This window comes from Neoarius graeffei, chromosome 17 (genome assembly GCF_027579695.1).
Source record: "Neoarius graeffei isolate fNeoGra1 chromosome 17, fNeoGra1.pri, whole genome shotgun sequence".
NCBI classification, from domain to species: Eukaryota; Metazoa; Chordata; class Actinopteri; order Siluriformes; family Ariidae; genus Neoarius; species Neoarius graeffei.
In genome coordinates, this window is record NC_083585.1 from 67244065 (window position 1) to 67265436 (window position 21372).

Here is a 21372-nt window from a genome sequence, read left to right on the forward strand (position 1 = left end):
ATAAAAGGTTCTGCGTATTTCCTTTAAGAAGATTTTAAAATGCAAATGCTATCTGTAACAGGAAAACCATCAGCGTTAGCACTCAATAACGGTCTAGAACAGTTCGCAAGTCACATGGTGCTACACTGCCTCCACTATTTACACTGGTATTGCACCACGTCAATGCGTCATGTTAATTTCTGAGGACATGCACAACCGACATGCCAAATGAACACAGAAAATACACACGGTGGCCATCTTGAATACGGATAGTTACAGCAAGTATAAATCAGCCTTGATTTCTCAGTGTAGTGCAAATGTAGCCCAATCAAGCATACAAGTGATTATACAGGGTACTGTCATATGGCAAAAGCTACTTCCGGTAAAATCGTGTGGTCCGTTTGGTTCCTTGGCGGGCAGAATTTTCCCATAATGCCTGTGGGTGAATACGGACTTTCTTTCCAAAGTGCTGGCTTTCAATGTTGCAAAAAACGAACAAAAACGACAAAAGATTAATTGGAAATCAAAAACGGTGTCGAGTTCCTCAAGAAATGAGCAACGGAGAGCATTCAGAAACCACTAACAGAAATTCAATTTTGAAACAGTTAGCCATTTATTCTGCATGTGTTACTCAACTATGTTTCAAACATGACGTGACTGAAAGCAGCGTCACGCCTTGGTATAATGACTGTTGATTTTAATCTTAGAAATAATTTTTAAAAAGCCATATAATAAACTCCTTATTGCCCTCGCTCGGTCTTTATGGGAAAATATCAGACCTATGGCTCGGCCCGTATCGTCAGGACCTCTGTCTGATATTTTCCCGTAAAGACCGAGCGAGCGAGGTTAATGAGGAGTTATTAATAACATTCTAGTTATGTTTTCTATTCATGCTGCTTTTGAATGATTGCAATTTCATCAAGGTGAGCATTTTTATCTCATCACTGATTAAATTTTCATGAGTAATTCTGTTGCAACTGATGAGATAGTTAAACAAAATGGCCAAACAGATGTGTGCACACAGAAAGGAACGTAAACTCAAGCACTTCTTCCATACGGGACTTAAACACACAGCTACGTGACATAATGATCTCATAATTAACTAAGCTTCCATTGACTTATTCTTTCCTTCTGCACACTCATGGTGCACTTGAGGTCATGTGGTACAACGGCAATAGTCATAGGACAAATTGAAGAAGAGTGAGTCTCTGTGATATACTGCTTTACCTGAATTAAAATCTAATTTTAAATAACCGTATAGCTCTCCTGCTGCATGGAGAAACTCGGTGAGCTGCTTAAACTGTAAGCACTCTGCTGTGAAAAGGTGCGTGGCCTGCGATTAAAGACGTGTTACCTGGATAGGGGCGTATAGTCGACACCGAGTTGGTGATGGGCGTGTAGGTGTGTGTCAGGGGGTAAGAAGCTGATTGGTAGGTTGGCAGGAAGTACTGAAACTGCATGGGAACAGACTGCCTGTGGAAAAACACACACAAACAAAAATGGTAGTTAGGCATGTAACAATTCACCCAATCCATGATTTGATTCATGATTAGATTTTTCCACAATATTTTTGCAAAAACAAATTAAAACGTAGAAAATTTTATTGCTAGAAAAGGGGCAACATTTATTTTCCTATTCTTTATTAACTTAAATATTCCTAAATATAAAATATTGTTTTCTTAATAACCAACAATAATTATATACCAACATTTGTAAAACTTGGAGTAAAATATAATAGCCTAGTAATTAAAATATTCCTTTCATCAAAAATTAAAGTTAACAAGACCGTCAATGACGGCGTAGCTCACTCCGGCCCCGTCGATAGTGGAGCGGATAGCTGGTAAAATATTTCACTCGGTAAGCAAAGCACCAAATTTTGCATGAAACTTCGTCTGCATGTACCTGACCAAAAATCATCGTTGGCCACTCAAGTTTCCACCATTTTCAAGATGGCTGCCATGATTTTCAAAATGGTGTCATTTTTACAGTTTTCGCCTACTAGTTTTATTATTATTATTATTATTATTATATGTACCATTTTTAATTTAAATTCTTTTCTTTTGCTAATATCTACCTCAATATGACTCCCCATAGCCATAATAGTTATTTTGTACAAAACTAACGTGAATTCGCACTGCGCATGCGCAAGACATTCCAGAAATACAGACTTTTTTTTATAAATAGCCATTTACACCAAGACTCAGCGGATCTAATCTTCTGAGCAGTTACAACTACAGACAGCAGTGCAAGACAGTCCTGATTTAAAGCATTTACAGTTGCCGGAACAGTTTGTTCTACATCCACACTTGACCAGTTCCTGACATGATGCTGCTATAGGTGCTACTGACGTCCAATACGGCACCCAAACCCCATCATTTTTTGTCCAACCCCAACTTGATGGTGATGGTAAGTCCTGCGTTTTACAAAGTGACTGACCCCATGTGTGTCCAGCCTGTAGAATTGATCTTTTGATGTGTTCGACTAGGGCAGCTCTGGACGGTGGGATGTTGTTATAAGGCCGTTGTTTGCGGGCAAAAAGATCAAGACGAGTCTCATTAACTTTCGTTGAAATGCTTGACTGATCGTACATGATGACAACAAAATTCCTCAAGGACATCAATGTCTTGCTCTGTCAAAGAGTCACATGGTTTGCTTAGACTACGGAACATTCCTGTGGCGTTGTCACACACATTCCAGGCCTGCCATGCTGTCTATTTCCCTTTTCCAACAAACGCGGAAACGGTATCACCACCCATGAATGCATGGAAAAAAGGCAATGCCTTTGATCTTGGACCCAGGTTGGCTACAATGGTATGAACTGGTAACCATCTCATATCGTTCCCTTTTCCGAATGTTCTCCATAACTGTTCTAAACCCAAATCATCAAACACAGACACACCAATTACGACAACATCCGTGTCGGAGGAAACGATATTGACGGATTTACAACCACTAATCGCTGCATGCTTTGCATGCAGAAACATCCTAGTATCGGCCTCTTCGTGAGTACAGGGTGTCAATTCGGATACGACATCACGACCTGTATATACGGGGCGGATCGTAATGTATTTGGGAGACTTTGTATCAATAATGAACAAAGTTTACACTGAACCCCATGCCGAGTTTAACAGCAGTAAATTGCACCATTGTGCCCTGGTAGTGTTTGCAATTTACTCTTTTGAGAATATAAAACAGTTTCTTAGTTGCCCTTTTGAATCAAACTTTTATCATGCTCCTGGACAGTTTTGATCCAGGTTGAATTATTTTGAAAGAATAGTCATTATAACTTCACTCACATAATAACCAAAGCCTTCTACAATAAAATTGTGAAAATCCAGCCAAAAAAAACGACCACAATAAAGATATATGTCCATATTTCGGAAATTTGATTGTTGAAAATGACGCCATTTTGAAAACGGCGGTGGCCATCTTTAAAATGGCGGCGGCCATCTTTAGAATGACGGAATCGCGATGGCCAACGATTGTTTTGGAAACAGTATGGTTTGATCTATATATGTGCCAATTTTCATGCTTTGCTCACCAAGTGAAATATTCTGGTGAAAATTTCATGTTAGCCGCTACACTACTAGTCCAGAAGGAACGATCTAAAGTGGGTCACCTTCCCTGCGCAATAAATGTTGCGAGCTCTATACCAGCCTTTCTCAACCGGGGTGCCGTCTGGCTTCGTTAGGGGTGCCATCAAAAAATTATATATTCTAACATTGAAATAAAAAAAATTAATTAAAATTCAAAAAAACGATAGGTTACACAAATGCAGATCATCGCTGCCTCATGCATCATCAAAATGTGTCTCACGGCCCCCTTTCCCATGTCACAACGTCACTACCGGGGTCAGCGTATGGTCAGCGTGACTGCGTATATTTTATATGGGGGTGCCTTGAGAATTTGCATACTTCTGAAGGGTGCCGTGACTGAAAAAAGGTTGAGAAACGCTGCTCTATACACTATATACAAGCTACATATAAAAGCGATATCCACCCTAGGAATACCGACCTATTTACCAGAAAGAATCCAAAACGGTGAGGAATTGACCGAGAAGAAGCAATTTTTGTTGAACTGCTTAAGGCATTAAGGCTTAATTAGTCCATAACTTTATTAATAATTGTAATTAAGAAATCTGGGTTGAAGTTCTATGCAGCCTAGGTCTCCCTACCTTCATGCCAGAAAGAATCAAAATCGGTGAAGAGTTGAGGGAGAAGAAGCGATTTGTGTGGAAACTGCTCGTTAGGGATTGATTCACGACTCCATATCTTCAATATTAATTGCAGTTATGCAAATTTGTGTAGAAGCTATATGCACCCCAGGCAGACCTACCTTCCTGCCCAAAAGAATAAAAATCGGTGAAGAATTGCGAGAGAAGAGGCGATTTTCATGAAATGTGGATGGTGCCGGACAGACAACAGACAACACATGATGGCATAAACTCATCACCTGTCGGACAGATGAGCTAAAAACTAAATATTCCTTTTCTTAATAAACTTTTATGAACATTTGCTCTCCCTCATCTGCTTCTCTTTTTTAATCTTTCACCGTCTGTAAAAAGACAGCTGTGATTTCTTATTAAAATGATCTGTACACAATCACGCAACAGCTCTTTCACAGTTTACGAATTTTAGCAGCATTAGTGCTGCGTTACTTCTACTTATGTTGAAGTCACATGCATTCCAGCATTAATGCAATTACAGCTAGAACAAACTAAAAGATTACGCAGCCTGATGATAATCATGATTCATTTTTTATTTAATCGATTCGAATGGTCATAAATTTGTATCGCGATTTATCGTTGTACGTTCACACCTGAGTCACCCCTTTACATTTCTGAGTGTGTACCTGGCGTCACCGCGGTTCTCCATAGCAGCAGGATTAGGGGAAGTGCGATGGGCTGAGATGGGGATGAGGTTCCCTCTTTCTCCACTGAACTCAGACTGGATTCGAGGAGAGGTGTGCGTGATTGGCTGGGGCACCACCTTCGCTAAAATGGAGGACAAAATGACCACAGCATCACAGCTGCATGGTAACAATCGCAAATATTTTATTTCATGATTACTGCACTCGACACCTAATCAACAATAATTTATCAATTATCAAGATTCAGATGATCAAGTGCGAGAGAATTTTGTCTCTAGCTTGTGGTTTAAGCCTTAGGATGTGTTAGGATTCATGTAGACTTTGTCTCTGGAGGCACCAAAAGGTGTGAAGATCTCTGTCTCTAGCCAGGGTTATCTCTTTGACTAGATTAGAAAGCCTGCTCTCCCATTTCAATATTTTACAGGCCTCACACCTCCAGTCACATACTGGGGACACACACACACACACACAAAACTGTTTCAGCTTGCTACAATTATTTTTTTTGAGAGCATAGTGAAATAATTGTATGATTTAGCATGAATTTATGATCAATAAATTGGGAGGTATTTTAATATCAAGCTCCTTAAGCTGAGCCTAAGTACACAGAGTTAAAATGCTTAGGGACCTCATGTATGTGTGATCACCTTGTATTCTCCACCACTGATTATCACTGTAACGGCATTTCGCGTGACAAATACAGACTTGTCATTAAATAGTAAAACCCTTAGAAGACTAGATGGTAAATGTTGGATAGATGGATAGCTTTATTAAACACAAGCTCCACTCAACTGACCATTAAAGAGGTGTATAAACTTATGCTAATAATCTATATCTACATTATAAAATGAAGATAATTAATATAAAATATATATATATATATATATATATATATATATATATATATATATATATATATATATATAATGAGACAATCATATTATTATGATTAATAATGAATAAAATTTGCATCTAAATACCAGAAAAGTGTTTCCAATAGTTAAAGGTGGGGTACGAGATTTTGGAATAACGGTTCCCGCAAGCCATATTTTGAAAAGAAACAAGCCCGCCCTCGCCATGCTCCCACCCTCCGCGTCTCGTTAAAGGTGGGGTATGATATTTTTTTCAGGAGTAGTTTTTACCATATTGCTTGAAAAGCTCCTCACACCCATGTTGCAAGCAGTACAATAGAAAGTTTGACCAAAAAAACGAAATATTTTAATCCAGTCTACAGTGTAAAATAAAGGAAAAACGCCATCCAATCATATCGAGGTAACCACCTCAAAATGATTGGATACTGACACGTCAATCAGACTGAAACCCGCGAGCAGCCCCTCCCTTCTGTGTGTGTGAGAGAGTGAGCAGCCCCTCCCCCACCCACGCGCTGAGCAGGGAGAGACAGAAATGCATAGAAAAAGGTCCCTCCAAACAACGGGGATTTACACGAAAACAGAAGGAGATATTCACAAAATTCTTTCACAGTGAGCGCCACAAGGCTCCCCTGAACACACTGATGTAATTATTTTGTCTGCAGTGTAAAAAATGAGGTCACTAGAGCGAGTTAAAAACGAGTGACTTTTCTGCCAAGTTTATAATGGCAGTCTATGGGCTGCGCGGCTGTCCTCTCCTCACTTTCAGGCTTCTCATTCAAAAACTGCAAGTCCTATCGTGTAGGTAGACACATTGTGTGAATCAGGACAAGTGTGGCTACTACTTTTGAGAAAATTGTGTGTGTGGAGTGAAAATTGGGGCTGAAAACACAGTTTAAATGAGAAAGTTTGAGCTATTTTTCCAAGCTCTCTACACTCTAACTTAATGAGACGCGGGGGGGGGGGGGGAGCATGGCGAGGGCGGGCTTGTTTCTTTTCAAAATATGGCTTGCGGGAACCGTTATTCCAAAATCTCATACCCCACCTTTAAGACTACGTTCAGACTGCACTCTGAAACGACCCATATCCGATTTTTTTTGCCCATATGTGACCTGTATCCGATTTGTTATTGACAATCTGAACGACACAGATCCGATTTTTTCACATGCGACCCAGGCCGCTTGGATATGTGGTCCTAAATCCGATGCATATCCGATATTTTCACATGCGACTGCAGTCTGACTGGACAGGTCGCATTCATGCGACCTACACGTCATCAACAAGAGACAAACGTCACTATTTTGCGTTGGCTAATCCCGCCTCTTTGGTGGAAAACAACAACATTTGTACAGTTTTCAGAATTTAAATAGACTTTTATAGAATTGATCAAGCTAATGGTGGATTTGGTCGGGACCTGGATGTTGATCTGTTAGCCTGATTAAATAAAACAGTTTCTATAACTGATTTATAACTTAAACCATCCTGTATTACAAGATTATAAGATTGTTCTGGAAATTTCCAGTAATTTGACACCTTCGGTCTCATTAGTCTGCTGCCCACATTAATCAGATTATTGTGTGAGTTCCGCCGCCGCCACAAAAACCGCATCGCCAGGTCTCGCCTCATCTCCATCACAAACTGCACTGGTGTTTCTGCACCTTGAGCCAGCGCTGAGAGAAGTTGCAGAATTCAGCTGGCTATAAACAATCTAAATAAATATTTATAAAAATGTAGAAAAAGTTTATTAATATGACGAAATAAATATGTGCAAATTATTAAGCCTGAATTAAGAGTTTGGTAATACAGCGGCCGTATCCCAAATGACTGCCTACTGAAGCTCGAGTGCACTATATAGAGTTTAAAAATCCATTACTTCCTAGTAACATGTAGTGCACTTATATAGAAATTAGAGAGACATTTAGGAGTCAACCCTCGTTACCAGGCTACACGTTTTCATTTCAGTTCAGAAACAAAAACACACACGAGACCTCACACTTTAACACTAACCAGATAATTAAACAAACAAACAAAAAATAAAATCATTAAACATGAAGAGTGCGCTTTTTTTTTGTTTACGTATTATGTAGATGTGCTTATTACGTGTCAATTTGCGCATGCGGGACACTTTTGGGTCGTTTTCCGTTCATATTGGAGATCGCATACAAGTCTCATATAATTGGTAATGTGAACGGCCTAACAAAAAAAATCTGATTTCACAACAAATCGGATATGGGTCGTTTCAGGTTGCAGTCTGAACGTAGTGTAAGTTAGAGTGTAGAGAGCTTGGAAAAATAGCTCAAACTTTCTCATTTAAACTGTGTTTTCAGCCCCAATTTTCACTCCACACACAATTTTCTCAAAAGTAGTAGCCACACTTGTCCTGATTCACACAATGTGTCTACCTACACGATAGGACTTGCAGTTTTTGAATGAGAAGCCTGAAAGTGAGGAGAGCACAGGCGCGCAGCCCATAGACTGCCATTATAAACTTGGCAGAAAAGTCACTTGTTTTTAACTCGCTCTAGTGACCTCATTTTTTACACTACAGACAAAATAATTACATCAGTGTGTTCAGGGGAGCCTTGTGGCACTCACTGTGAAAGAGTTTTGTGAATATCTCCTTCCATTTTCGTGTAAATCCCTGTTGTTTGGAGGGACCTTTTTCTATGCATTTCTATCTCTCCCTGCTCAGCACGCGGATTGGGGGAGGGGCTGCTCTCTCTTTCTCTCTCTCTCACACACACAGAAGGGAGGGGCTGCTCGCGAGCTTCAGTCTGATTGACGTGTCAGTATACAATCATTTTGAGGTGGTTACCTCGATATGATTGGATGGCGTTTTTCCTTTATTTTACACTGTAGACTGGATTAAAATATTTCGTTTTTTGGTCAAACCTTCTATTGTACTGCTTGCAACATGGGTGTGAGGAGCTTTTCAAGCAATATGGTAAAAAATACTCCTGAAAAAAATCTCATACCCCACCTTTAATTCTAAACATCTTTGTCGTCTCAGAGTTTTTAACGTAGTTGGGCAGAGAATTATGTAACATGGCAGCTGCAAAAAGAAAAAGTCCTGTGTTCTGATTTTGAGTTCATTTTCACGATATGAACATCGCTCTTTAATCTTGTGTTATAATTATGGAAATCAGAGTTTTTAACAAAGACTCTAGCATATCTGTTTTCTTTTGAAAAATAGCAGGGAATGTTTTAGCCAATCAGAAGTCTGTGTTTCAAACAAAGACAGACAGTCCTTTTACAATGATTTTAACTCTTTACCCCTTAAAGCAGTTGCTACAGCCACTCTTGTATATGTATATACTGTTCACCCTTAGAACATATTTACAAGAAAAAAAAAAGTCTAAAGACAAGGTTTTAGACAAGGCGTCATATGTCGTCAATATGGAATATACACGGGGTCGTCATATGTCGTCATTAAGGGATATACACGGGGTCGTCGTTAAGGGGTAAAGAGTTAATAGGAGCCACCATTTTGTTTTGAGCGGTCCTGGGGCGGTCCTAGGGCAGGTCTCCCAAAAAAGGGACACGACTTAAAAACTAATGGAAGAAGCCCAGAGCTCAGTGTTCTCCCGGGATTCACTCACGCTTGTATTGGATCTGTACAATAAAAGCATTTAAGGCAACTTATTTTGTGCAAGTATATTTTTCGGTTATACATACAGACCTCCACGACAAAAACTGCTCATTAGTCCTTAATGAGTGTTAAGATAGACAGACAGACAGATATTTGGGAGGAGTCTTACCCACGGGGATGGTGGAGGTGGTCACTGCAGTGGCGTGAGTGGAATGAGAGGCCATGGTTACTGTAACTATGTTACTGCTGGATACCTGGGACTGGGTCATGGAGCCTGGAACACGCAAGAGGATAGAAAAAGAAAGGAAAGGAGGGTGAGTGAGAAAAAGTAAGAAAGAAAGGAAGGAAGAAAAACACTAAGACAATGCTGGATGAGCCTACGTGTGTATTATAAAGTGAATGCTTTGGATGAAGTGGTTACAGACTTCAGGCTTCTCGTACCCGTAGTTGTAGTTGACGGAACCGTGTTGGTGGCCAGTATGGGTGCCACGGTTGCCGCAGCGACAGGCGTCATAGTGCTAAAAATTGGTTTCTGCAAGAATCATTGTAAAAAGTTTTTACGAACAAAACAATAAAAACCATGTTACTGAAGAGAAGACCTCATGCTGTTTTTCCAAGTTAAATGTGAATTAAAGACCTGTGCCATGGAGTGTGGGAGGGGCTTCTGAGCACCTATAGCTGGGTGGGACGGAAGTGTGATGCGCGTGGGCGTGTCCCGAGCGTGAGGAGCCCGCTGGATACTCAGGGTAGCAGGAGGAGGGTGGATGGTAATAGCTGAGCGTCTGTTTAAAACAGAAAACACATCCTAACGAGGGCAGGTGTAGGGGGTAAAGGTAAAGGTGCTGTGGATTTCTGCTCTTACCCGTGCATTAACTCTCCTGAGTGAGCCGTCACCGTGCTAATCACAGGAGACTGAGGTCTGGTGGCTGTGACCGGAGCCACGACCGTGGGCAAGACCGCCGTGGATGTGGTGGCTATCGGACGCGACTGTAACGCAAACACAAATCCTGTTCAGTGGAGTTGCGCAGTTATAGAAAAATAAATCAACAATAGGGTGATGTGATGTGATGGAACAGGGTGACTATTACCACCCTGGAGTTGATTATTTTCCAATAACAGCACGTCCTAACACAGCACCTTAACCTCTGACTGTTACAAAGTGCTCACACTGGAGACTCCTTCCATGCATTTCCATTAAATAAAACACCTCACAGAAAAAGCAAAGGGGTTTATTTCACAATAACGACCAGCTCGCTGTACTCAAGCCTGCTTATTAAGCAACTACTTTAATAATCAATCAGTAATTTGACACAAAACAGATTTAAAAACCATTTTAGTGATATACTGTCCACAGCAATGATGTTATACAGAATTAGTATAAATATGCAGGTGATTATAGGAAATCGTGCGCACTGATTGGTCGAGAGATTTGGACTATTTCTCAGTAATCACCTTGAGTGACTCGGCAAAATAGCGGCCGACTGCTTCGTCACTGAGTGAGGAAGGATTACAAAGATGATGAAAGAAAATGCTCTTCCTAAAAGCACTAAAGATGCTATGAAGTTTGGTCTAAAACTAATCAAAGGTCAGGTGGAACTGCGATTTATTTTATCGATGTCAAAACAAAAAAGTATTTTATACGACTCGGTATAGATACACTAAGTGACAAGTCTGCGCGTATTACATTTACACGACGCTTTTGAACATTGAAATAAATTTAACATGATTTTTAAAAATAAATCATGTGTGTATTTATGCTAAAACAATTATCCGCCTCAGACTCGGTGAATAATAACCGACTTCATTGCAGTTATTATTCAACGATATTCACTTTACCTTTGGCAAATAATTCTTAAATAACAGACTGCAGAACGCCAAAACTGACCAATCAGAAAAGAGTACTCAAATGGGCTGTGTAATAAAATCATCAGATAGATAGATAGATAGATAGATAGATAGATAGATAGATAGATAGATAGATAGATAGATAGATAGATAGATAGATAGATAGATAGATAGATAGATGCAACTAACCAAAGAAAGAAAGAAAGAGCAAAAATGACAAAAGTAAAGCCTAGGTCACAACCAGACGTATAATTTTTTGGCCATGCGATTTTTGGCGTTTCCCAAATCACTGCGTTTTTTTTTGTTCATGGAGAAAGACGCACGTTGGCCGTAAGTTTGTCTTGCAACCTGAAAAAAACGTAAGCGCCCGTAGAGTTTGTTTGACATGACAAAGAACCTCTGCAGCCGGTCTACGGCTCGAAAATCGGCACGTCACACGCGTGCCCTCCGTGCGTTTCTTGCACGTAGACCGGCCGTAGGAGCATGTACGGCCGGTTGTGACCGAGGCTTAAAGGAAATGGAAAGTGAAAAATTAGAGAGTGAAAGAAAGAATGGAGAGGGAAAGAAAAAAGCAAAGGAAAAGAAAGGAAGTGAAAGGGAAAGGTGAGTGAGAAAGAAAGATTGAGCGGAAGAAGAGTGAGCGAGAGAAAGAAAGGAAAGGAGGACAAAGGAAGATGAATCATTTGGATTATTTCATGTTCTCCAGCAGATCAGTGAGCTCCCTCTTAACCCCGTAAGAGCAGGATAAGAATGAAGCAGGAGGAACCTGAATGGGCTGATGGATGATGTGCTGCACCGTCGGCTGTCCCGCTGCGTTATTCGGTCCTGACGCTGGTCTCAACACAGTCGCTCCCTTTGAGCTGGACATTACAGCAGCGGCTGCAGCTCCTAGAATTAACACCCACACGCACGCACGGCTTTAACACACACCATGAACAAATACGCTTATATCCTGCATGTACACTCACCGCCCACTTTATTCGGAACATCCATACATTCCCCTGCTGTTTTCAAATCAGCCGATACATAAAATCACGCAGATACAAATCCAGAGCTTCAGTTAATGCTCACAATGTTCAAACATCAGAACGGGAAAAATTATGATCTCACAGTGAAGCGTGACTTTCTTTCACTGTGGCATGGGTGTTGGTTTGAGTATTTCAGAAGCTGCTGATCTCCTGGGGTTTTCACACACAACAGTCTCTAGAGTTTACACAGAATGGTGCCAAAAACAAAAAACACTGAGTGAGTGAGCGACAGTTCTGTGGGTGGAAACAAATGCCTTGTTGATAAGAGAGGGTCAGAGGGAAATGGACAGATTGGTTTGAGTTTTTAGCCAGGAAGGATATAGTAACTCATATAGTCACTCTTTACAACCGTGGTGAGCAGAAAAACATCTCAGCAACAGAAAAGCAACAGCAGAAGAACACACTGGGTTCCACTCCTGCAGCCAAGAACAGCGATCTTAGAACCAACAACACATTCCTATTAAAGTAGCCGGGGAGTGTACATACCAAAACCTGACCCTTTTGTCAAATATAATGCACATTTTAATAACAATGAGCTACTTTCCTTCTTCCTTACTGAAGTAACAATAAAGAAGTGTGAGATTATCTGCAGCATCAGTGAAGCTAAGGTTAAACACCAGATTTATTCACTCTGCTCCTTTAAATTAAACACCACAGCGCTGTTGAATTCTGGATTGAATTGTTCAGAAGGTGTTGATTAATTTATTTTCTAATCAGCTCTGACAGTCATGCAGCTGTTGTAATACATTATGGTTTCTATAGTAACAGCTCCTTCACGTTCACAGGGACTTTGATGGATGCAGCATGAAATCTAAAACGAATAATAATTTTTTTAAAGTGTCTTTAATATGATGATTTTTTTTTCTGGAAGCAGATATTTATTTAACATTTCTCTCTTAACGCTAACCAAGTCTCCAGTGTCAGCACTTTGTAACAGCCAGAGGTAAACACTCAATTAGCGTGACTAACTTTATGGAAAGATGTATAAATATAATTTTCCTTTACTAAGGAAAGAAATTAGAGATAATTGTGGAAAATATTGAAATAATATTGGCTGGCGTTGAGTGGTCTATCAGATATATTCCATTCAGCTAGCATGATACTGAACGAATCGAAGAGGAGTAGCTGAAGGGAATACAGTGGGGCAAAAAAGTATTTAGTCAGCCACCAATTGTGCAAGTTCTCCCACTTAAAAAGATGAGAGAGGCCTGTAATTTTCATCATAGGTACACTTCAACTATGAGAGACAGAATGAGAAAAAAAAAATCCAGAAAATCACATTGTCTGATTTTTAAAGAATCTCATTATCTCATTATCTCTAGCCGCTTTATCCTGTTCTACAGGGTCGCAGGCGAGCTGGAGCCTATCCCAGCTGACTACGGGTGAAAGGCGGGGTTCACCCTGGACAAGTCGCCAGGTCATCACAGGGCTGACACATAGACACAGACAACCATTCACACTCACATTCACACCTACGCTCAATTTAGAGTCACCAGTTAACCTAACCTGCATGTCTTTGGACTGTGGGGAAACCGGAGCACCCGGAGGAAACCCACGCGGACACGGGGAGAACATGCAAACTCCGCACAGAAAGGCCCTCGCCGGCCCCGGGGCTCGAACCCAGGACCTTCTTGCTGTGAGGCAACAGCGCTAACCACTACACCACCGTGCCGCCCTTTTTAATTTTTAAAGAATTTATTTGCAAATTATGGTGGAAAATAAGTATTTGGTCAATAACAAAAGTTCATCTCAATACTTTGTTATATACCCTTTGTTGGCAGTGACAGAGGTCAAATGTTTTCTGTAAGTCTTCAAGGTTTTCACACACTGTTGCTGGTATTTTGGCCCATTCCTCCATGCAGATCTCCTCTAGAGCAGTGATGTTTTGGGGCTGTCGCTGGGCAACACGGACTTTCAACTCCCTCCAAAGATTTTCTATGGGGTTGAGATCTGGAGACTGGCTAGGCCACTCCAGGACCTTGAAATGCTTCTTACGAAGCCACTCCTTCATTGCCCGGACGGTGTGTTTGGGATCGTTGTCATGCTGAAAGACCCAGCCACGTTTCATCTTCAATGCCCTTGCTGATGGAAGGAGGTTTTCACTCAAAATCTCACGATACATGGCCCCATTCATTCTTTCCTTGACACGGATCAGTCGTCCTGGTCCCTTTGCAGAAAAACAGCCCCAAAGCATGATGTTTCCACCCCCATGCTTCACAGTAGGTATGGTGTTCTTTGGATGCAACTCAGCATTCTTTCTCCTCCAAACACGACAAGTTGAGTTTTTACCAAAAAGGTCTATTTTGGTTTCATCTGACCATATGACATTCTCCCAATCCTCTTCTGGATCATCCAAATGCTCTCTAGCAAACTTCAGATGGGCCTGGACATGTACTGGCTTAAGCAGGGGGACACGTCTGGCACTGCAGGATTTGAGTCCCTGGCGGCGTAGTGTGTTACTGATGGTAGCCTTTGTTACTTTGGTCCCAGCTCTCTGCAGGTCATTCACTAGGTCCCCCCGTGTGGTTCTGGGATTTTTGCTCACCGTTCTTGTGATCATTTTGACCCCACGGGGTGAGATCTTGCGTGGAGCCCCAGATCGAGGGAGATTATCAGTGGTCTTGTATGTCTTCCATTTTCTAATAATTGCTCCCACAGTTGATTTCTTCACACCAAGCTGCTTACCTATTGCAGATTCAGTCTTCCCAGCCTGGTGCAGATCTACAATTTTGTTTCTGGTGTCCTTTGACAGCTCTTTGGTCTTGGCCATAGTGGAGTTTGGAGTGTGACTGTTTGAGGCTGTGGACAGGTGTCTTTTATACTGATAACGAGTTCAAACAGGTGCCATTAATACAGGTAACGAGTGGAGGACAGAGGAGTCTCTTAAAGAAGAAGTTACAGGTCTGTGAGAGCCAGAAATCTTGCTTGTTTGTAGGTGACCAAATACTTATTTTACAGAGGAATTTACCAATTAATTCATTAAAAATCCTACAATGTGATTTCCTGGATTCTTTCCTCCCATTTTGTCTCTCATAGTTGAAGTGTACCTATGATGAAAATTACAGGCCTCTCTCATCTTTTTAAGTGGGAGAACTTGCACAATTGGTGGCTGACTAAATACTTTTGCCCCACTGTATGTCTGATAGACCTAAAAAAAAAATAAATAAATAAAAAGCTAGTCAATATTATTATTATTGTTGTTATTATACATACACACTCTTCATATCAGCATCTCAAAGACCAACACTAGCGCGACTAGCGGGTAACCGCGACTCAGTGCTGTTAGCGCAGCAGTCCAGTTACCTTCCAGCCGGTGTTGTAGTCGAGTCACTAAACCTCAAGTCTGAGTCCAGTCTCAAGTCCCCAGTGTTCAAGTCCGAGTCATTAAAGAAAATTTTGAGCCGAGTCTGAGAACAAGACTCCAACTGCCAAGACAACAACACGCCAAGGCGCGCAGGTGTGACTCTCTTCTACGAAATTCATACAAAAATTAATGTAGATATAAATATCTTATGTCAAATTATTATGGCATGTTACAAAAAATAAAGAAAAAATCCGAGTCCTCATCTCCAATTTATGAGGCCGGATGCAGTTAATGTACGAGTCATCAGTGCTCAAATCCAAGTCAAGTCTATATTGGAAGCAGGCTTGTAGTACTACAGTCCTTAAAATTGGGGCATAAGGCGGACTTGAGTACTACAAGCCTGCTTCCAGCTGGTGTAGTATTAGCGAAGGCCAACGCTAACACAGTCAAGCAATTATTATTAAATATTATTATTCATTCATTCATCTCATTATCTGTAGCCGCTTTATCCTGTTCTACAGGGTCGCGGGCGAGCTGGAGCCTATCCCAGCTGACTACGGGCGAAAGGCGGGGTACACCCTGGACAAGTCTCCAGGTCATCACAGGGCTGACACATAGACACAGACAACCATTCACACTCACATTCACACCTACGCTCAATTTAGAGTCACCAGTTAACCTAACCTGCATGTCTTTGGACTGTGGGGGAAACCGGAGCACCCGGAGGAAACCCACGCGGACACGGGGAGAACATGCAAACTCCACACAGAAAGGCCCTCGCCGGCCCCGGGGCTCGAACCCGGACCTTCTTGCTGTGAGGCAACAGCGCTAACCACTACACCACCGTGCTGCCTTATTATTATTATTATTATTATCCTTGTGTAATTTACTTAGTTATTTTTAAAATCAACATCGACAGCTACACACAACAGCGCGACCTGGCAGCCAAAATTCTCTCAAAATCTTCTGTATTTAACGAAGCAAACCTGGCGGCCATGTTTGTTTACAAATTAATCGCTCGCTACTGCAGAAGTTTTACGTCTCTGACATGTGAAGTGTTGTCTTGACAGCTATGCAATACCATAAACCACATTCAACACTCATTCTCCATTGGGTAGAGTGACGTAAAACATGTAGGATAAACGATATGCTAATGATATTGCATGCTATCAAACCAAATGAACGGAACCTGCTAGAAGGGAATAGAACACATTTTTATTCCATTGAAAGTGTCCTGTATGGATAATTAATTATATCTACATTATTGTGCTATGTTTTAAGTCTTATATTTACCAATTCGTAAATAATTGTGTTAAAAAAATGCACAGTATAAATGTAGTAAAGAACACAAGTCACTGAGTCTCGTTGTACGACTCCGAGACGTTTCTCCGACTGACCTCTGGGTAAATGTGAGGGAAACTGATGCTGCGGAGCGGCCGAGGAGCCGATCTGCAGTGCCGGAGTCCCGCTACGGATAATCTGCAAATTGGTGGCCATGATGCGGTGCAGGTTTCCAGTGTGACCCTAACAAATAAAAGCACTCATCATCTATCCAAGAAGGACATTAGATTATATAATACTATATGGAACGAGTGTTGATTTACACTCATACTGTGCAGGAATAAAGGTTTTCTCCACCTGCTGACCGCTGATGGTGGCCACTGGGATCCCGGAGGCTTGTGGCATGGCGCTCTCCATGGTGACGGTGACGTGGCCGGGTCCTTTATGGGGCAGAGCGAGATGCCCCTGAGCTGGGGCTGGAGCGATTACACGGCTAGCGATAGGAGTCTTCAGAGCAGACTGAGAGAGAGAAAAGGAACAAATCACGAGTCAGAGAAACCGTTCTAGCCTCCTGTTGAAGATAACAGCGTGGTGATGGTGTACCTGTACCTTGCCAGGTCCCTCAGTGAAGGTGACCGGGAGGTGCTGAGGCAGAGACGGAGGGGCGGAAGAGGTTGCTCCGTACGGTCGCACCACCACCGGCTCATGTTTATCGTCTCTGAGGGGAACTGCAGTGCTGGAGGAGGAAGCGACGCCTACGTCACGCCCACTGTCCTCATGACCTGCATAAATTCAGCAAAATTCAAAGAGGGTGTTTACAAGGTCTGTTAAAGGTCAATGGAAGACAATTAGTACAGATTTAAATTATATTACTGTTAAAAAAAAACCACACTCAATACAATAAATAAATATAGCTTTCGGTTCACTAAACAAAAATAACTGTGTGTCAGGGAAAATTCTTTTTTATGACCTACAGTTGAAAAAATCTGATCTACCTTTAAATTGATTTCTCTCTAATACGCATTATTTAAATGTTTTGAGTTTCCTCAAATTAGTAACATCAACTTATCCAGGCTTACAGTGTGAGTATGTGCCCCTCGGTGGAACTAACCTGCAGTGGTTTGCTTGGTTTGGACCCCCGGTGTGTTTGGTGCCTGCGTGTGTGTGGGGTTGAGTCCCGCTCGCTGATACTGCTGTGAACTCATCTTCTACCGCTCTCACGTCCTGAACCTCACAAACACAACACAGTGTAAAATACGGCCTGCTGCTGTAAACAACAACAAACGTCAATCATCATCATCACACTAATCTGTTTAACGGAACAACCCCGATTCCAAAAAAGTTGGGACAAAGTACAAATTGTAAATAAAAACGCAATGCAATAATTTACAAATCTCAAAAACTGATATTGTATTCACAATAGAACATAGACAACATATCAAATGTCGAAAGTGAGACATTTTGAAATTTCATGACAGCAACACATCTCAAAAAAGTTGGGACAGGGGCAATAAGAGGCTGGAAAAGTTAAAGGTACAAAAAAGGAACCGCTGGAGGACCAAATTGCAACTCATTAGGTCAATTGGCAATAGGTCATTAACATGACTGGGTATAAAAAGAGCATCTTGGAGTGGCAGCGGCTCTCAGAAGTAAAGATGGGAAGAGGATCACCAATCCCCCTAATTCTGCGCCGACAAATAGTGGAGCAATATCAGAAAGGAGTTCGACAGTGTAAAATTGCAAAGAGTTTGAACATATCATCATCTACAGTGCATAATATCATCAAAAGATTCAGAGACTCTGGAAGAATCTCTGTGCGTAAGGGTCAAGGCCGGAAAGCCATACTGGGTGCCCGTGATCTTCGGGCCCTTAGACGGCACTGCATCACATACAGGCATGCTTCTGTATTGGAAATCACAAAATGGGCTCAGGAATATTTCCAGAGAACATTATCTGTGAACACAATTCACCGTGCCATCCGCCGTTGCCAGCTAAAACTCAATAGTTCAAAGAAGAAGCCGTATCTAAACATGATCCAGAAGCGCAGACGTCTTCTCTGGGCCAAGGCTCATTTAAAATGGACTGTGGCAAAGTGGAAAACTGTTCTGTGGTCAGACGAATCAAAATTTGAAGTTCTTTATGGAAATCAGGGACGCCGTGTCATTCGGACTAAAGAGGAGAAGGACGACCCACGTTGTTATCAGCGCTCAGTTCAGAAGCCTGCATCTCTGATGGTATGGGGTTGCATTAGTGCGTGTGGCATGGGCAGCTTACACATCTGGAAAGACACCATCAATGCTGAAAGGTATATCCAGGTTCTAGAGCAACATATGCTCCCATCCAGACGACGTCTCTTTCAGGGAAGACCTTGCATTTTCCAACATGACAATGCCAAACCACATACTGCATCAATTACAGCATCATGGCTGTGTAGAAGAAGGGTCCGGGTACTGAACTGGCCAGCCTGCAGTCCAGATCTTTCACCCATAGAAAACATTTGGCGCATCATAAAACGGAAGATACGACAAAAAAGGCCTAAGACAGTTGAGCAACTAGAATCCTACATTAGACAAGAATGGGTTAACATTCCTATTCCTAAACTTGAGCAACTTGTCTCCTCAGTCCCCAGACGTTTACAGACTGTTGTAAAGAGAAAAGGGGATGTCTCACAGTGGGAAACGTGGTATTTTGAAACTTCCACATCATTGCATTCTGTTTTTATTTACAATTTTTACTTTATCCCAACTTTTTTGGAATCGGGGTTGTACTGCATTTCCCTGAATACATGCAAGTCTGTGAATGCAGACTAAGATTAAGAAGAAGGGAAACTGAAAACATTTTAATTTTATTTCTAAAAACCCTGTCTATAGAAAAGTGTTCATCTGTAATCACAACCTGATTTATTAGTTCTAGACAATAAGTTTTCCATAAACAGACATTTCTCCTCCTCATTTCTCTCAGACTTTACTGCCGAGGCTCACAGACACATCCCATTATAGATTTCACTCTCAACATCTGGAAATTACAACAACACACCTGGATTCCTCTACAGAAAAATTAGGACTTGTGAAGAAACTGAGATCAATAAAAGGTCTTCTGTGGTCATTGGAGACATTTTACGACAGAAAAAGTCAGATTTGTGAAGTATTTTGATATAAACGGTGAGGTTTCTAAATGATTTGATGAGCAGAGCCGCCTCTTAATGACTTCATATGATTCCTGTGTGAATATTTAACAAGAAAAAACAAAACCACTCCAGGATAAATATAATAAAAGACTGCTAATATCTGTAGATAACAGATGACCAAACTGGGAGTAAATATTTATTCCTTCACACTCTGACAAACTCCGAGCAATAATCCCGGCCTGTTCTGTAATATGAGGAGTTTTTAGGTTTAAACAGCAAATAAAAATCAGCTCCTTTGGATTGTGATGCTAATTCATCCAAGTTAGCAAACATGCTAACATGACCGGTTTCTCCTCGCTTAGAAAGCTAACTATAGTGAAGCCGAATTATTTTCCATGTCGGAATTAAAGAGTTTAAACTTGTGCTTTTCTGCCAGAATGGCTGCTTTTCTGTGCAGAGTTTTTAGTACCTTAAAGCAGAAATGAATTCTCTCCATCCGGTTCTGCGCCCTGAACTGCCGGTAAAGCGGACCAGTGACAGAGCGCGTGAACACCGCAGCAATAACCGGCATCTACTTCCGGTTACAGATTTCAAACTAAAAGTCACGGTTACGCTGGGAATTAAAAAGACAGCTCGTGCCACCTCTGTGCAAAAATTTGTGCACCCTGGCATGAAATTAAGAAAATGTAATCTTTTTGATTTCATTTATTTTGGAATAAAAGTACATGTATATACACTACCGTTCAAAAGTTTGGGGTCACCCAGACAATTTTGTGTTTTCCATGAAAAGTCACACTTTTATTTACCACCATAAGTTATAAAATGAATAGAAAATATAGTCAAGACATTTTTCTGGCCATTTTGAGCATTTAATCGACCCCACAAATGTGATGCTCCAGAAACTCAATCTGCTCAAAGGAAGGTCAGTTTTATAGCTTCTCTAAAGAGCTAAACTGTTTTCAGCTGTGCTAACATGATTGTACAAGGGTTTTCTAATCATCCATTAGCCTTCTGAGGCAATGAGCAAACACATTTTACCATTAGAACACTGGAGTGAGAGTTGCTGGAAATGGGCCTCTATACACCTATGGAGATATTGCACCAAAAACCAGACATTTGCAGCTAGAATAGTCATTTACCATATTAGCAATGTATAGAGTGGATTTCTGATTAGTTTAAAGTGATCTTCATTGAAAAGAACAGTGCTTTTCTTTCAAAAATAAGGACATTTCAAAGTGACCCCAAACTATTGAACGGTAGTGTAAAATGCATAAAACCCCCCAATACATTCCCGAGGATAAACACAAAAAAGCAATAACTAGAACTAGAGACCAGAGGTTTAAACTGTGACACGTGGAACGTGGGGTGGATGCGTCGCATGGTGAGTGGTAGTGCCAGTCTAATGGAACATGGGTTGATTACTTTTTTGATGAGGAAGGGTCCTAGTTACCTGGGAACCAGCTTGCGGGAGATGGTCCTGAGTG

The 21372-nt window shown here is 41.2% G+C and overlaps 1 protein-coding gene across 5 annotated transcripts in view; it reads right to left on the bottom strand.

Moving 5' to 3' along the window:
* Positions 1–20427, bottom strand: part of sap130b (Sin3A-associated protein b) — a 46564-nt gene extending 26137 nt beyond the window's left edge. For 2 of the 5 annotated variants that reach the window (XM_060897881.1, XM_060897880.1), the window contains exons 1-11: positions 17873–18016; positions 17371–17543; positions 17119–17280; positions 16878–17004; positions 11915–12036; positions 10166–10290; positions 9941–10085; positions 9745–9835; positions 9473–9577; positions 4831–4972; positions 1334–1452 (exon numbers count right to left, since the gene is read on the bottom strand). In XM_060897881.1, the coding sequence (XP_060753864.1) occupies positions 1334–1452; positions 4831–4972; positions 9473–9577; positions 9745–9835; positions 9941–10085; positions 10166–10290; positions 11915–12036; positions 16878–17004; positions 17119–17280; positions 17371–17543; positions 17873–17966 (1405 nt within the window). In that variant the 5' untranslated portion in view covers positions 17967–18016. Of the gene's footprint in view, positions 1–1333; positions 1453–4830; positions 4973–9472; positions 9578–9744; positions 9836–9940; positions 10086–10165; positions 10291–11914; positions 12037–16877; positions 17005–17118; positions 17281–17370; positions 17544–17872; positions 18017–19797; positions 20335–20357 lie in introns of those variants that run through there. The other 3 variants (XM_060897877.1, XM_060897878.1, XM_060897879.1) reach the window with 3 other exon arrangements.
* Between the last annotated feature and the right edge of the window lie 945 nt (positions 20428–21372).